Source organism: Pan troglodytes, chromosome 10, assembly GCF_028858775.2.
Source record: "Pan troglodytes isolate AG18354 chromosome 10, NHGRI_mPanTro3-v2.0_pri, whole genome shotgun sequence".
Taxonomy (NCBI): Eukaryota; Metazoa; Chordata; class Mammalia; order Primates; family Hominidae; genus Pan; species Pan troglodytes.
Genome location: NC_072408.2, coordinates 139,715,863 through 139,733,206, shown reverse-complemented (window position 1 = coordinate 139,733,206; position 17,344 = coordinate 139,715,863). Strand labels below are relative to the sequence as shown.

General features: G+C 50.9%; 2 protein-coding genes across 19 annotated transcripts in view; one reads left to right on the top strand and one right to left on the bottom strand.

Moving 5' to 3' along the window:
* GOLGA3 (golgin A3) overlaps positions 1-17,344 on the top strand; it is a 61,806-nt gene that overhangs the window by 2,734 nt on the left and 41,728 nt on the right. For 5 of the 18 annotated variants that reach the window (XR_010147876.1, XR_010147875.1, XM_054663825.2 and 2 more), the window contains exons 2-4: positions 4,998-5,337; positions 9,806-9,958; positions 13,182-13,294. Coding sequence is in view for 14 of the 18 variants with exons in the window: in XM_054663825.2 (XP_054519800.1) it covers positions 5,178-5,337; positions 9,806-9,958; positions 13,182-13,294 (426 nt within the window). In the remaining 4 variants the exon portion in view is untranslated. Of the gene's footprint in view, positions 1-1,999; positions 2,388-4,997; positions 5,338-9,735; positions 10,079-13,181; positions 13,295-17,344 lie in introns of those variants that run through there. The other 13 variants (XM_024348191.3, XM_024348189.3, XM_024348192.3 and 10 more) reach the window with 7 other exon arrangements.
* On the bottom strand, positions 176-2,132 carry LOC739690 (small ribosomal subunit protein uS17-like). Its single transcript, XM_003952359.5, has one exon. It carries the CDS (start codon positions 708-710, stop codon positions 225-227), a length of 486 nt encoding a protein of 161 aa, XP_003952408.2. The 5' UTR covers positions 711-2,132; the 3' UTR covers positions 176-224.

Below are 17,344 nucleotides of genomic sequence, written 5' to 3'. Positions count from 1 at the left end.
CAGGCGTCGTCACTGTGGGCCTCTGCAGCAGTTCTCCTCTGCATGTTCCACCTGTAATGGCTGAGTCCAGTCCTGCTGGTCATCCTGTCCTTCCTTCTGTCAGGTGGTGGTGCCTGTCTGGGCCGTGGCCGTGATGCTGCTCTTCCAGTTTCTTTTTTTTTTTTTTTTTTGGGGAATGAGAAAATAACTTTATTTCATTGTGGGGAGCGGGCCGATGTCCAGCCTCAGAACTTCTGGAACTGCTTCTTGGTGCCGGCAGCCTTGATGACCTGGAGCACGTTGAAGCGCATTGTCTTGCTCAGAGGCCGGCAAGGCCGGCACTCACCCACTGTGACGATGTCACCAATCTGGGCGTCCCTGAAGCAGGGGAACAGGTGTACAGACATGTTCTTGTGGTGCTTCTCGAAGCGGTTGTACTTGCGGATGTAGTGCAGGTGGTCTCGGCGGATGACAGTGGTCCTCTGCATCTTCATCTTGGTCACCACGCCAGAGAGGATCCGCCCTCGAATGGAGACATTACCAGTGAAGGGGCATTTCTTGTCAATGTAGGTGCCCTCAGTAGCCTCTTTGGGTGTCTTGAAGCCCAGACCAATGTTCTTGTAGTACTGCAGGAGCTTCTCCTTGCCAGTTTCTCCCAGCAGGACCCTCTTCTTGTTTTGAAAGATGGTCGGCTGCTTTTGGTAGGCACTCTCAGTCTGAATGTCCGCCATCTTCCCGGCCACCTGAAAAAAGGTGCTCTTCCAGTTTCTAACTCCCTGGACTCCCTCATTGGAACTGAAGCTCACAGATGTTTCAGCTGGACTAGTTTAGACTTTTCTGTATTTTAAAAGGCAGTGTTGATGCTCAAGGATTCAAATACTTGATCATTTTGTTTTGGAACCATTAGCTTTGTAGCCGAGGAATGTACTCAGCAGAACTGAAGATTTAATTCGGCAAATTAAACCCGCGTTGGCACGTTAGGAGTTGGGAGTGTTCAAGGTGGTGGGAGGCAGACGGGGAATGAGTCTCTGTCTTCAAGGATCTCGCCATGTAATGGGCACACACGCAATGGCAGACATGATGTGCTATGGTGGAGGCCACGTGAGGTACAGTGATGGCAGAGGGGGTGGACGAGACACTTTACCTGCGGGGCCAGGAGGGTCTGCACGCGCAGGCACACACGGTCGGTTCCTTTACCCGAGGGGCCAGGAGGGTCTGCACGCGCAGGCACACACGGTCGGTTCCTTTACCCGAGGGGCCAGGAGGGTCTGCACGCGCAGGCACACACGGTCGGTTCCTTTACCCGAGGGGCCAGGAGGGACTGCACGCGCAGGCACACACGGTCGGTTCCTTTACCCGAGGGGCCAGGAGGGTCTGCACGCGCAGGCACACACACGGTCGGTTCCTTTACCCGAGGGGCCAGGAGGGACTGCACGCGCAGGCACACACGGTCGGTTCCTTTACCCGAGGGGCCAGGAGGGTCTGCACGCGCAGGCACACACGGTCGGTTCCTTTACCCGAGGGGCCAGGAGGGTCTGCACGCGCAGGCACACACGGTCGGTTCCTTTACCCGAGGGGCCAGGAGGGTCTGCACGCGCAGGCACACACGGTCGGTTCCTTTACCCGAGGGGCCAGGAGGGACTGCACGCGCAGGCACACACGGTCGGTTCCTTTACCCGAGGGGCCAGGAGGGTCTGCACGCGCAGGCACACACGGTCGGTTCCTTTACCCGAGGGGCCAGGAGGGACTGCACGCGCAGGCACACACGGTCGGTTCCTTTACCCGAGGGGCCAGGAGGGTCTGCACGCGCAGGCACACACGGTCGGTTCCTTTACCCGAGGGGCCAGGAGGGTCTGCACGCGCAGGCACACACGGTCGGTTCCTTTACCCGAGGGGCCAGGAGGGACTGCACGCGCAGGCACACACGGTCGGTTCCTTTACCCGAGGGGCCAGGAGGGACTGCACGCGCAGGCACACACGGTCGGTTCCTTTACCCGAGGGGCCAGGAGGGACTGCACGCGCAGGCACACACGGTCGGTTCCTTTACCCGAGGGGCCAGGAGGGTCTGCACGCGTAGGCACACACGGTCGGTTCCTTTACCCGAGGGGCCAGGAGGGTCTGCACGCGTAGGCACACACAGTCATTTCCATATCATCACCCCACCCCCGCAAGGCGGAAGCAAAGACATCACAAAGCAAAACGCAAGTTTTCTTTTGCTAGGAAATTTTCAAGAGGACCAGATGTACAGGGTACCAGTATTCAGTGGCGCAGTCGAGTCCACATTCCACCGCGTGTAGTCGTCCGTGCCAGTTTGTAATTCATCTGTCAAAGGGGCAAGCCTGTGATAAGCAGCCATCATTTTGCTGATGCTCCTCCCCTTGCTTTGTGGGTGTCTTCTCCATTCCCAGGTGGGCGTGGCCGGCTGACCCCCAGTTCTCTTGGAGTGTGTCTGGGATTGTAGCTGAGGGGCAGGCTTGGTGGAGATCGCAGTGTTTTTCCTGGAAAGTGATTTTCAGAGGGTTCTGTGCTGCGTGTAAGGGCAGGTGTGTAGTTCAGATCCCTGCCTAGGCTCTAAGGCCCATTTATCACCCACCCACCCGGAAAATCCAGGGATGAGAGATGTTACTAGATGATCATAGACGCAAACATGAGATTGAGAATTCGTTGCACACAGGATTAGCTTCTGACCAGCCTTGGTAACTTCCTTCACTTCTGTGCTTCAGACATTGCTTTAATCTTTAAATATTTTTATGTGCCAGGCACCCTGAGTCAAGACATCTAGGATCCTTTGTTTACAGTAGTTTCTTGATTAGCTATGCCAGATTTATAGTTACTAATGTTAGGACACATTTCTATTCACAGTGCTTTCTGGTTACAAACCCTTAATGCTAGTTTTACACTAATAGCATACGTAACCTTTTAATATCCTGAACAACACTGTTATGAACTCATAACTGTCTCTGGCCTGTAGGATGCAAGGTGGCAGAGAGGAATGGTGGATTATTATAGTTATGAGCAGATACTCACAGGTCTGCACACCCTTCAGTGAGTCATTGACTGTGTCAGTGGACTGGGTTACACCCACCACCCATGGGTTTCCTCTTTTACAGGTGACCAGTCTAGATGGCAGGTAGAGTAAAAACCCCTAGAAAGACAGGCACGTCCTGCTGCGGGGTCAGTGACACACATGCTCTCCAGGACCAGCCACGTGGGCTTCTCTTTTTTGTTGTTGTTTTTTGTTTTTTGAGATGGAGTTTTGTGCTTGTCTCCCAGGCTGGAGTGCAGTGGCACAATTTTGGCTCACTGCAACCTCTGTCTCCCAGGTTCAAGCGATGTTCCTGCCTTAGCCTCCTGAGTAGCTGGGATTACAGGCACGCGCTGCCATGCCTGGCTAATTTTTGTATTTTTAGTAGAGACGAGGTTTCACCTTGTTGGCCAGGCTGGTCTTGAAATTCTGACCTCAAGTGATCCACCCACCTTGACCCCCCAAAGTTATGGGATTACAGGCATGAGCCATCGCACGCAGCCCTTTTTTTTTTTAAGACGGAGTTTCCACTCTTGTTGCCCAGGCTGGAGTGCAATGGCGTGGTCTTGGTTCAGTGCAACCTCCGCCTCCCAGGTTCAAGTGATTCTCCTGCCTCAGGCTCCCAAGTAGCTGGGATTACAGGCACCTGCCACCACGCCTGGCTAGTTTTTTGTATTTTTAGTAGAGATGGGGTTTCACCATGTTGGCCAGGCTGGTCTCAAACTCCTGACCGCAGGTGATCCGCCCGCCTTGGCCTCCCAAAGTGCTGGGATTACAAGCATGAGCCACCGCACCCGGCCCCATGTGGGCTTCTTGTTTATACCTTCTGTGTGGGATTTGTAAGCTAGAGGCGAAGGTTGTGTAATGTTTATCACGAAAAATGTTAAACACAGAACATAATGTAGGTTAATATGAAACTGATTTTAAAGGAATAAATGCTAACATTTCTGCAGAATGAATGGAAGCTCATGCTAGTGTCTTACCTGTTGATAAGGAAATGAGTTAATAATATCACCAGCACATTTCAGGGTGGATAATCACTTGCCAAATGTTGGGCAAAGTTTTGCTTCCCTGAATGTAGCCCGGCAGGGCAGGCTGAGAGAGCTAACCCAGCTAGAGGTAAAGACGGGAACGGGCCTTGCCGTGAGATGCCCTTTCTGTGCCCCCACTCCAAGGCAGCTGCCTTTCTGGTGTCCTTGTACACTCTGTATACAGTTACCACATCCCATGGCACCTGCTTTTTAAAGTTTTGTTTCTCTGGATCTGAGCTGTCCAACCTGAAGGGGTGGGGCTGCCGGCAGGAGCCGTGGCCTTGGGCAGAGTCACTCACTAGCTGAGAGGGGGGCTTGTGAGTCTGGTATTGTAATTTTTAAATTGTTTTTTGAGATGGGGTTTCCCTCTGTCACCCAGGCTGCAGTGCAGTGGTGTGATCTCAGCTCACTGCAACCTCCGCCTCCCGGTTTCAAGTGACTCTCCTGCCTCAGCCTCCCGAGTAGCTGGGATTACAGGTGTTCACCACCACACCCGGCTATTTTTTGTATTTTTAGTAGAGGTGGGGGTTTCACCATGTTGGCCAGGCTGGTCTTGAACTCCTGACCTCAGGTGATCTGCCTGCCTCGGCCTCCCAAAGTGCTGGGATTACAGGGGTGAGCCACCGCGCCTGGCCCAAATTAATTTTAAATAAAATTTAAAGCTTAGTTGCCCTGTGTGACACCTACTCCACAGATTCAGAGCTGCGCTGTCCCAGCAGAATGTTCTTTAGTTGGCACCGATACAGACATTAAGCTCCTTCAGGAAAGGGCCCAGTGTGGCTGGGTCAGCATTTTAGCCTCAAAACCTAGGATGTTGTGGGTGCTCCAGGATTATTTGCTGAATGAAAAAGTTTGTATTTGTTTCTTGTTACGTATGCAAATTGGGAACCAAATGCTAATGTAATTGATACTTGAAATCTGACAAGTTTCATAATACATTTTGTCTCTCTCTCTCCTGTCAGGTATCATGATATTAGCTGGTTTGACATCAAGCCATTTGTGAGTCATCAGATCTTCTGAAAATGGGAGACACAGTAGGGCCCCTCCCAGGAGCTCTTGGCTGTTGCTGATGGCAGAAGCCAAGCTTGTCCAAGGTTCACTTGTAGCCCCTCAGCGTCAGCTCAGCTGGTGTCGTCCTGACCATGGACGGCGCGTCGGCCGAGCAAGATGGCCTCCAGGAGGACAGATCCCACAGTGGCCCCTCGTCTCTCCCCGAGGCCCCACTGAAGCCCCCGGGCCCACTGGTGCCACCTGACCAGCAGGACCCACTGGTGCCACGTGACCAGCAGGACAAAGCCCAGTGTAAGTCGTGAGGTTCCTCTGTGTGCTGGTCACAGGAGGACGTGGTGTTGAGGGAGGATGTGGCGTTGAGACCACTGTGAGCTTTTCACTTAATTCAAAGTTTTTTTGTGTTTTTTTTTCTTTAAGACGGAGTCTCGCTCTGTTGCCCAGGCTGGAGTGCAGTGGCGTGATCTCGGCTCACTGCAAGCTCCGCCTCCCGGGTTCACGCCATTCTCTTGCCCCAGCCTCCTGAGTAGCTGGGACTACAGGTGCCCGCCACCACGCCCGGCTAATTTTTTGTATTTTTAGTAGAGACGGGGTTTCACCGTGTTAGCCAAGATGGTCTCGATCTCCTGACTTCGTGATCCGCCCGCCTCAGCCTCAGCCTCAAAGTGCTGGGATTACAGGTGTGAGCCACCATGCCTGGCCCAAAGTATGTTTTAGTAACTGAATGATGCCACCTTTAGATCAGGCACATTCCTGCTAAACAGAACTCCATTAAACGTGTGGGGCAGCAGCAGTGTTTCCCTGAAGGGATCTATGGGTCTTTGTCGTGTTCCCTGCCTAGAATTCTACCTTTTTTTTTTTTCGAGGTGGAGTTTTGCTCTGGGTGCCCGGGCTGGAGTGCAATGGCGAGATCTCGTTTCACTGCAACCTCCACCTCCCGGGTTCAAGCAATTCTTCTGCCTCAGCCTCCTGAGTAGCTGGGATTACAGGCATGTGCCACCACGCCCAGCTATTTTTTGTATTTTTAGTAGAGATGAGGTTTCTCCATGTTGGTCAGGCTGGCCACGAACTCCCAACCTCAGGTGATCCGCCCACCTTGGCATCCCAAAGTGCTGAGATTACAGGCGTGAGCCACTGCGCCCAGCCTTTTTATTTTTTATTTTTTTGAAACGGTGTCCTGTTCTGTCGCCCAGGCTGGAGTGCAGTGGCACCATCTCAGCTCACTGCAACCTCCGCCTCCTGGGTTCAAGCGATTCTCCTGCTTCAGCCTCCTGAGTAGCTGGGACTACAGGCACCTGCCACCACGCCCAGCTATTTTTGTATTTTTAGTAGAGACGGGGTTTCACCATGTTGGCCAGGCTGGTCTCGAACTCCTGATCTCAAATGATCCACCCACCTCAGCCCCGCAAAGTGCTGGGATTACAGGAGTGAGCCACTGTGCCTGGCCGAATTCTGCCTTTTTGATTGGTCAGTTGCTGAATTTGTAATAGCTAGAATTCAGAAGTCGCCCCGTAGAGATCTAAGGATTACGGAGCACAGTGTTACGTTAGCCCCCTGGATTATTCACGTGTCAGAGGGAAAGGGTGACTTAGTTATTCACTCAGTTCTCATGCCTCTTCCTGGCCAGGAGGTTCAGTGCTTTAAAACTGTAGACTACAGATGTGCTAATTTACTAGCAGAAGTCACAGTCTAATTCCTGTAAAATGATACTCAGGCGCTTAGGATGGCTTTGCTGGTCCTTGCTACATAAGCATCAGGTGAGGCAGATAACAACTTAGAGGCCCAAGATCAAGAGTTCCGAGACCCGCGGCCGTGGAGCCTGCTCTTAGATCTGCTGCTCAGGAGCAATGTGCCCTCGAGCAAGATGCTGGATTAATCTCAGCCTCCACCCCTTTTTCTATTTTAAACATTTTATTACTGTTTTTAGAGTCAGGGTGTTGCTCCATTGAGCAGGCTGAAGTGCAGTGGTGTAATCATAGCTCACGGCAGCCATGAACTCCTGGGCTTAAGTGATCCTCCTGCATTGGTCTCTGGGGTAGCGGTGACTATCGATGCGTGTCAGCACGCCTGGCTGATTTTTTATGCGTGTCAGCACGCCTGGCTGATTTTTTTTTTTTTGAGACGGAGTTTTGCTCTTGTTGCCCAGGCTGTAGTGCAATGGTGCGATCTCGGCTCATCGCAACCTCCGCCTCCCAGGTTCAAGCGATCTTCTGCCTCAGCCTCCTGAGTAGCTGGGATTACAGGCATGTGCCACCACGCCCGGCTAATTTTGTATTTTTAGTAGAGATGGAGTTTCCATGTTGATCAGGCTGGTCTTGAACTCCCAATCTCTGGTGATCCCCCCACCTTGGCCTCCCAAAGTGCTGGGATTGCAGGCATAAGCCACCGCGCCCAGTTGCCTGGCTCATTTTAAAAACTTTTTGTATAAACAGTCTTGCTGTTGCCCAGGCTGGTCTTGAATTCCTGGCCTTGAGTTATCCTTCCACCTCGGCCTCCCAAAGTGCTGGGATTACAGGTGAGAGCCACTGCACCTGGCCAACCTCTTTTTTTGTTGTTGTTGTTTTTTGTTTTTTTGAGACAGAGTCTTGCCCTGTCACCAAGGCTGGAGTGCAGTGGCATGATCTTGGCTCACTGCAATCTCCACCTCCCGAGTTCAAGCGATTCTCCTGCCTTAGACTCCCAAGTAGCTGGGATTATAGACGCGTGCCACCACGCCTGGCTAATTTTTGTCTTTTTAGTAGAAATGGGGTTTCGCCATGTCAGCCAGGCTGGTCTTGAACTCCTGACCTCAAATGATCCACCTGCGTCGGCCTCCAAAGTGTTGGGATTACAGGCGTGAGCCACCGCGCCCGGCCTAACCCAGTAACTTTTATCTGAAATGCAAGGTTCCCCCTGTCCCAGCAGTGGAGCTCACGGGTCCTTTGCATGAAAGGCATCTCAGTGCATTGGTGGGGTGCCCGTGGTCTGGCTTCCTGTCTGGCACCCCTGCTTTTATTCTGGTTTTTCTTTCGGGAGGCATGACAGTAAGTATCTGCTGTTAGTTTGAACTCACATTTGCAAGTGAAAGAAACCTTTTTTTTTTTTTTTTTGAGACGGAGTCTCGCTCTGTTGCCCAGACTGGAGTGCAGTGGCGCGACCTCGGCTCACTGCAAGCTCCACTTCGCGGGTTCACGCCATTCTTCTGCCTCAGCCTCCCAGGTAGCTGGGACTATAGGCGCCCGCCACCACGCCCGGCTAAGTCTGTATTTTTAGTAGAGACGGGGTTTCACCGTGTTAGCCAGGATAGTCTCGATCTCCTGACCTCGTGATCCACCCGCCTCAGCTTCCCAAAGTGCTGGGATTACAGGTGTGAGCCACCGCGCCCGGCCAAGAAACTCATTTTTAATTTGCTTGAGCAAAAAGCAAATTTGCTGTCCTGCATGCACGTGGGATCCGAGGAATGCTGACCCCTGTGAGACGCGGGGGTGTTGCCGGGCCTCCAGAGCCACCGGAACCAGGACCAGAACCCCCTGAGGACCCTCCCTCCCCCCTCACATGTCTTGGTTCTTTGACTGTGAACTGGCCCACCCACCAGTCAGCAGTTAGGGGGCAGGGAAAAGACTGAAAATCACTTCATTGAAAGAAATCTTTCTTTGTTCCATTTGATGAGGAACTATGTTTTAGTTTGTGTTGTGGGTAATTTGTATATAATCATTTGAGTGGGTGAACTGAGGTAGCACGTGGGTATAGAATTGTCACTGGTCCAACCCAGGCCTTTACCCAGCAGGCCGTCATCAAGCAGAAGCGCAGTTCTGGGCTGTCTCTGCTTCACGGGTGGTGTGATGACATCATCCACCTCTTCGCCTTAGGGTCCTCGCCTCAGAGGATAAGCTTAGGCTTTGAAATGACTCCAAAGTCAGCCTTTGTAAATGTGAGGCTGTGACTCTGATTAACACTGCTGTTACCAGTGCCTGCTAGAAAGATTGTCAGCTGTGTTTTAAGTGTTTGTGGTTTTTGCTTGTTTTAAACTGGCGACTTTCATAAGATTTCTTATTGGTTTTACTTAAATGGAAAGGAAACATTGGCTGGGTGCGGTGGCTCACGCCTGTAATCCCAGCACTGTGGGAGGCCGAGGCCGGTGAATGGGGAGGAGTTTGAGACCAGGAGTTTGAGACCAGACTGGCCAACATGGTGAAACCCCATCTCTACTAAAAAGACCAAAAATTAGCCAGGTGTGGTGGTGGGCGCCTGTAATCCCAGTTACTCGGGAGGCTGAAGCAGGAGAATCGCTTGAATCTGGTGAGTGGAGCTTGCAGTGAGCTGAGCTTGTGTGACTGAACTCCAGCCTGGGCAGCAGAACGAGACTCCGTCTCAAAAAAGAGAAGAGGAAATGTTACTGTCGTTACTACATAAATTCTACAGTCAAGAGCGTGGAGGTGTGGAGAGCGAGTTCACCTTAGAGCATGGAGGAGTGGAGGGGGGGTTCACCTTAGAGTGTGGAGGAGTGGAGGACGGGTTCACCTTAGAGCGTGGAGGTGTGGAGGGCGGGTTCACCTTACAGGAAGGACGTGGACACCAGAGGGGCTGTGGGCCTTATCCTGGCCACCCCGCCTGTGGGATGGGGCCCATGGGCTGCTCCTCTCAGAGTGAAGCCTTTGTGGGATGAGAAAGTGCCGTGCTCATGAGTCTGGATCCTCTTCTCTCCTACTCCAGCTGCATGTCTGAAAAGCGACGTCACCTTGTTGTTAAAGCCGTGGTGGTCCAGCGTGCTCTGTCTTTCCAGGTGCTGAGGTAAACAGAGCTTCCACGGAAGGGGAAAGCCCGAATGGACCTGGCCAGGGAGGCCTCTGTCAGAATGGGCCAACGCCACCCTTCCCAGATCCTCCGTCGTCTCTCGATCCCACCACAAGCCCAGTGGGCCCTGATGCCTCTCCAGGTGTGGCTGGTTTCCATGACAACCTAAGGAAGTCTCAGGGAACTAGTGCTGAGGGCAGTGTTAGAAAAGAAGCTTTGCAGTCTCTCAGACTCAGTCTTCCTATGCAAGAAACGCAACTGTGTAAGCATCCGTTACCCCGCTTTTCCCACCCTCCACGTCCGCGTCGCTCAGCCCCTTGGGAGCAGGTGCCCTGCGCACTCGCTGTCTGAGCTGTTGTGTGCCTGTGCCTGCCGTGTGCCGTCCGAGTCCCACGTGGGGCTGTGAGTTTAGCAAGGAGAGCTTCAAGTTAGAGAGTGAAGATGCAGGTGGAGTCAAGGCTCTGCTACGGTCTGACTGGCAGCAGTGCTGACGCTTTTGCGTTAAAGGCCAGCCTGCATGTCCTGTGTCACCCAGGTGCTTGGTAAGCAGACGGTGGGCATCCAGTCTGTTGTTGTTTTGGTTTTTTTTTTTTTTTTTTTTTTTTCTGAGACAGAGTCTCGCTCGTTCGCCCAGGCCGGACTGCAGTGGCGCTGTCTCGGCTCACTGCAAGCTCCGCCTCCTGGGTTCATGCCATTCACCTGCCTCGGCCTCCCGAGTAGCTGGGACTACAGGCACCCGCCACCAGGCCCGGCTAATTTTTTGTATTTTTAGCAAAGACGGGGTTTCACTGTGTTAGTCAAGATGGTCTTGATCTCCTGACCTCATGATCTGCCTGCCTTGGCCTCCCAAAGTGTTGGGATTACAGGCGTGAGCCACCAGGCCCAGCCTGTTTTGTTTTTTAATTAGAGTCAGGATCTTGCTCTGTCGCCCAGGCTGGAGGCCAGTGGCAGAGTCAGAGCTCACTGCAGCCTCTGCCTCCCAGGTTCAAGGGATATTCCTGCCTCTGCCGTCAAGTAGCTGGGACCACAGGTGCATGTCACCACACCTGGCTAATTTTAATTTTTTTTGTGTGTGTAGAAACGGGGTCTCACCATGTTTCCCAGGCTGGTCTTGAACTCCTGGGCTCAAGTGATCATCATACCTTGGCCTCCCAAAATACTGGGATTATAGGCGTGAGCCACTGTACCTGGCCTGCAGTATATTTTTAAAAATTTCTTAAAACTAAATAACAACAAAAAACCCCAAATTACTGAAATCAGACTGCATTTCACATGTGTTTATTTGAAACAATTCTGAAAACTCACTGCCAGCATTTAAGTTGAGAAGTAGCATGTAAAAAAGTCTAGATTCCTGATTTTTTTCAACTTAGTTTATTTACTTTGGGGTCCTGAAGTTACAGATGTGTGAGCTCTGGCCCAGGTGTCTGGGGCAGCAGCGCTGGGTCTACGTGCATGCCTTTGCGGGATGCCCCTGGTCACCTGTTCCTGCTGGCGCCTGGCCCTGAGCCTATCTCCTGCGTCAGTGTTTGGTTGAAACCCTGCTTATTTTGCCGACTTATATAAATATCTGCCTGGTGGCCATAGGCCTGAATTTGCCACTTAACGGTCTAGCCATCTGGACCACTTTGCCTTGTGAAAAGGACTAGAGATCTTTTCAGTGATAAAATGTATAAACTAATAATGGTACCTTTACAGTGAAATTCTTGGTGACTGCTCAGATGTTAGGGATTATTTAGGACAGTAGCTGCTCATCTCCTCAGCATCTACCTGTAAGGAGGGTGTCATGTGTAAAGCGTTATTGTGTGATTACGCTTTCCTACTCTGGTCGGCACCCAGGCCGTCGGGCGGTGTCTGCTGATGGCTTAGGAAGGATGAGGCCACACACTCAGTCCTGGGAAGTGGAGCCCTGGGTTTGTAACTATAACACGTACCATGCAACTCTTTCATCACCTACAATGAAAGGTCTGGGTTTTAGATATTTTAAATTCTGGTTTTGGCTAAAAAGTTGTAAATTTTCCCCTCCTGTCCCGGAGCATGACCTCGGATTGGAGTCTTGTCTGTCTGGAAACTGAGGTAACCACCCCCCAGCCCTGGAGGGCGGAGCCTGTGCAGCATTTACTCTGCAGTGAGGCCTGGCGCCAGGCTTCAGCCATTTGAGTACCGCCAGAGCCTTATCGTAATGTGACTTGTTACTGCAGGAGCTGAGATGACCTGTGCGTCAAAGCGGACCCCAAATGTAACTGAGCAAAGAAATGCACTCGGGGCTCATGACCCCACGACGGCTGAGCTCCTGTGGCTGGCCACTGCCTGTAACTCCACGGTGCCGGCGTTTCACCTCCCAGCGGGGTCACGAGAACCTGCTGTGAAGCCAGGGCAAGTTGCAGCGTGGTGAGAGCTGAGCCTGCCTCAGAGTGCTCGGCACGGCTCCAGCTTTGAACCCAGTTCTTTCTGTTGTTAAAAGGCACTTGCTGCCGGGCACGGTGGCTCACGCCCATAATCCCAGCACTTTGAGAGGCCGGGGCGGGCGGATCACCTCAGGTCGGGAGTTCGAGACCAGCCTGACCAACATGGAGAAACCCTGTCTCTACTAAAAATACCAAAGTAGTCAGGCGTCGTGTTGCATGCCTGTAATCCCACCTACTCAGGAGGCTGAGGCAGGAGAATCGCTTGAACCCAGGAGGCAGAGGTTGTGGTGAGCCGAGATCGCACCATTGCACTCCAGCCTGGGCAACAAGAATGAAACTCCGTCTCAAAAAAAAAAAAAAAAAGGCCGGGCGCGGTGGCTCACGCCTGTAATCCCAGCACTTTGGGAGGCTGAGGCGGGTGGATCATGAGGTCAGGAGATTGAGACCATCCTGGCTAACATGGTGAAACCCCGTCTCTACTAAAAATACAAAAAATTAGCCAGGCGTGGTGGCGGGCGCCTGTATTCCCAGCTACTTGGGAGGCTGAGGCAGGAGAATGGTGTGAACCTGGGAGGCAGAGGTTGCTGTGAGCCGAGATCATGCCACTGCACTCCATCCTGGGTGACAGAGTGAGACTCCATCTCAAAAAAAAAAAAAAGGCACTTGCTGCCATTTCCTGTTTTACCAGGGGAATGCCCCAGGCGGGGTGTACTCATCATGGGATCACAGACCCAGTGCCTGGCCACTGTGTCTCCTGTGAGGTAGATCCCACCTGTGGTCCGTGTCCGGGGCTCACAGTTCTCTCTTGATCTAGAAATTGTCCTTCCAAACAAGATGGCTGTGCATTGTTTAGGTGTAAAGTATATGGGTAATTAAGTACAAAATGACCAAGTTCTTGTGCCTGATTGTTCTGCATCCTGGTATTTTATGAGTTTCCAAATTGCCATTTTCCCACTGCAGGCTCTACAGATTCTCCCCTGCCCCTGGAGAAGGAGGAGCAGGTCCGACTTCAGGCTCGGAAGTGGCTGGAAGAGCAGCTCAAACAGTACAGGGTGAAGCGCCAGCAGGAGAGGGTGAGTCTCCCTCTCCCGAACAAGCTCATGGAAAGCTTCCTGTGCCAGAGACGACTGTTGGTCCCACATAACCTGGGGACCTGCCATTGGCTTCTCTGAGCTGCCATGGGCTCAGGGGCCTTCTTTTGCAACAAGCACATTTTATTTCTAAATCTGCCAATTGAAAAGCAAAGAAAGCAAACACGGGTGACCTCAGAGGTACTGTGGGTTCAGTTCTGGACCACCACAAAAATGTAAACATTGCAGTAAAGCAAGTCCTACAATGTTTTTGGTTTCCTAGTACATAAAGAAGTTATGTGTATACGCTGCTGTAGTTTACTAAGTGTGCAGTAGCACTGTGTCTAAATAAAACTGATGTACCCACATTAATTTGAAAATGCTTTATTACTAAAAAATGTTAACGATCATCTGAGCCTTCAGCAAGTCGTAATCTCTTTGCTGTTGGAGCATCTTGCCTCAAGTTTGATGGCTGCTGACTCATCAGGGTGGTGGTTGCTGAAGGTTGGGCTGTGGTAATTTCTTAAAACCGCACCAAAGTTTACCATATCTTAGAAAAGATGTCTCTGTAACATGCGGTGCTATTTGATGGCATTTTACCCATTCAAGTTTTATCCTGAGATTGCAGCAATTCAGTCACATCTTCAGGCTCCACTTCTAGTTCTAGTGCCCTTGCTGTTTCCACCACATCTGCAGTCAGGTTCTCCACGGAAGCACTGAATCCCTCAACGCTGTCCGTGAGGGTAGAAATCAGCTTCTTCCACACTCCTGTTAATGTTGATATTTTGACCCTCCACCCATGAATCATGAATGTTTTTAATGGCGTCTAGAATGGTGAATCCTTTCCAGAAGGTTTTCAGTTTACTTTGCCCAGATCCATGAGAGGAGACACTATGACTATGGCAGTTGTACCCTTACAGAAGGTATTTCTTAAGTAATAAGACTTGAAAGTCAAAACTAGTCCTTGATCCATGGGCTGCAGAAGGGATGTTGTGTCTGCAGGCAGGAAAGTGACATTCACCTCCTTGTACGTCTCCATCATCCATGGGCTGCAGAATGGATGCTGTGTCCGCAGGCAGGAAAGCAACATTCACCTCCTTGTACATGTCCCATCAGAGCTCTTAGGTGATCTGGCGTATTGTCAATGAGCAGTTAAAAAAAAAAAAAAAAAAAAAAAAAAAAATATATATATATATATATATATATGTATTTTGAGACAGAATCTCGCTTTGTCACCCAAGCAGGTGTGTAGTGGTGCAGTCTTGGCCCACTGCAACCTCCGTCTCCCTAGTTCAAGCAATTCTGCAGCCTCAGCCTCCCGAGTAACTGGGATTAAAAGCACGTGCCACCATGCCCGGCTACTTTTAAAAAAAAAAATTTTTTTTTTTTTTTTTTTTTTTTTTTTTTGAGAGACGGAGTCTCACTCTGTTGCCCAGGCTGGAGCGATCTCGGTTCACTGCAACCTCCACTTCCCAGGTTCCAGTGATTCTCTGCCTCAGCCTCCTGAGTAGCTGGGACTACAGGCACCCACCATCACACCCAGCCTGTGTCATGTTTCAAAAGGATCTCTTCAGTAGAAGAAGATCAATAAAATCACCAGCGTGTTCTTCTTATACCTTTAAGGTTATGTTTTTAAATACTTTAATCTGGCTGGGTGCAGTGGCTCACACCTATAATCCCAGCACTATGGGAGGGCGGGGCGGGCAGATTGCTTGAGGTCAGGAGTTTGAGACCAGCCTGGCCAACATGGAGAAACCCCATCTCTACTAAAAATACAAAAAATTAGCCGGATGTGGTGGCACACCCCTGTAGTCCTAGCTACTCAGGAGGCTGAGACAGGAGAATCGCTTGAACCCAGGCGGCAGAGGTTGCAGTGAGCCAAGATTGCACCACTGCACTCCAGCCTGGGTCCATCTCAAAAAAAAAATAAAAATGCAAGTATGAAAAATCAAGAGTTATCCTAGCAGTTGTAAGATTAGTGGGAAGTATAACATTTATAACAACAAAAAGGATAAACTGAGAAGTAAGTTAGAATGGCCGCAGAGGGCCTGGGTTCTGGATGGGGGTGGGGTAGCTGCTCTATTGAGGGGCGTGCATGTAGGGTCCAGCCCCACAAGGTTGGTGGGTTTTCTCCCTGTTTGCAGAGATGAGAGAGTGTAGAAATAAAGACACAAGACAAAGAGATAAAAGACAGCTGGGCCCGGGGGACCACTACCACCAAGACATGGAGACCGGTAGTGGCCCCGAATGTCTGGCTGTGCTGTTATTTATTGGATACAAAGCAAAAGGGGCAGGGTAAAGAGTGTGAGTCATCTCCAATGATAGGTAGGGTCATGTGGGTCACGTGTCCACTGGACAGGGGGCCCTTCCCTGCCTGGCAGCTGAGGTAGAGAGAGAGGGAGAGAGAGAGACAGCTTATGCCATTATTTCTGCATATCAGAGACTTTTAGTACTTTCACTAATTTTGCTACTGTTATCTAAAAGGCAGAGCCACGTGTACAGGATGGAACATGAAAGCAGACTAGGAGTGTGACCACTGAAGCACAGCGTCACAGGGAGATGGTTAGGCCTCTGGATAACTGTGCACGGGCCTGACTGATGTCAGGGCCTCCACAAGAGGTGGAGGAGTAGAGTCTTCTCTAAACTCTGCTAAGTAGTGGGTGTTTTTCCTTGACACTGATGCTACCGCTAGACCATGATCCGCTTGGCAACGGGCGTCTTCCCAGACGCTGGCGTTACCGCTAGACCCAGGAGCCCTCTGGTGGCCCTGTCTGGCCATAACAGAAGGCTCGCACTTGTCTTCTGGTCACTTCTCACTGTGTCCCCTGAGCTCCTATCTCTGTATGGCCTGGTTTTTCCTAGGTTATGATTGTAGAGTGAGGATTATTATAATATTGGATTAAAAAGTAATTGCTGCAAACTAATGATTAATAATATTCATATATAATCATATGTAAGATCTATACCTGGTATAACTATTCTTATTTTATATACTTTATTATACTGGAACAGCTCGTGTCCTCAGTCTCTTGCCTCGGCACCTGGGTGGCTTGCCGCCCACACGTGCAAGCAGTTGTGGGCAGACGGAGGAAATTATGGATTTAAGGTGGTTGTAGTTCAACAGAATGTTCTTCCTTTTTGAAGAAATTTTTTTTTTTTTTGGAGACAGGGTCTCACTGTGTCACCCAGGCTGGAGTGCAGTGGCATGATCTCAGCTTATTACGACCTCCACCTCCTGGGTTCAAGCGATTCTCCTGCCTCATCCTCCCAAGTAGCTGAGATTACAGGTGTGTGCCACCATGCCTGGCTCATTTTTTTGTATTTTTAGTAGAGACGGGGGTTTCAACATGTTGGCCAGCCTGGTCTTGAACTCCTTACCTCAAATGAGCTGCCCGCCTCAGCCTCCCAAAGTGCTGGGATTACAGGTGTGAACCACCACGCCCGGCCTTGAAGAAAATTTCTATGTTTATCCAAAAAAATAAAATAAACTGGAGAGTAGCCAGGAAAGTTCTGTTGAGGAAGTCTGTGGGCGGCAAGCCACTCAGGCACCGAGGCAAGAGAGAGAGGACATGGGCTGTTCCAGTATAATAAAATATAAAACAAGGTTACACCAGATATAGATCTTAGATATGATTATATATGAATATCATTAATCAGTAGTTTGTAGCAATTACTTTTTATTCCAATATTATGATAATCCTTGCTCTATAATCATAGCCTAGGAAAAACCAGGCCATACAGAGATAGGAGCTGAGGAGACATAGTGAGGTGTGACCAGAAGACAAGAGTGCGAGCCTTCTGTTATGCCCGGACAGGGCCACCAGAGGGCTCCTGGGTCTAGCGGTGAAGCCAGCGTCTGGGAAGACGCCCGTTACCAGGCGGATCGTGGTCCAGCGGTAGCAAAAGGTGTCAAGGAACAACACCTGCTACTTAGCAGACCGGGAAGCGGAGGGCGGGGGGGGGGGTGTCTCCCTTTCCCTAGGGGAGTTTAGAGAAGACTCTGCTCCTCCACCTCTTGTGGAGGGCCTGACATCAGTCAGGCCCGCCCGCAGT

Bases quoted from the DNA above. Each gene is read 5' to 3' on its own strand.
- LOC739690 (XM_003952359.5), bottom strand. From the start codon at position 710: ATGGCGGACATTCAGACTGAGAGTGCCTACCAAAAGCAGCCGACCATC.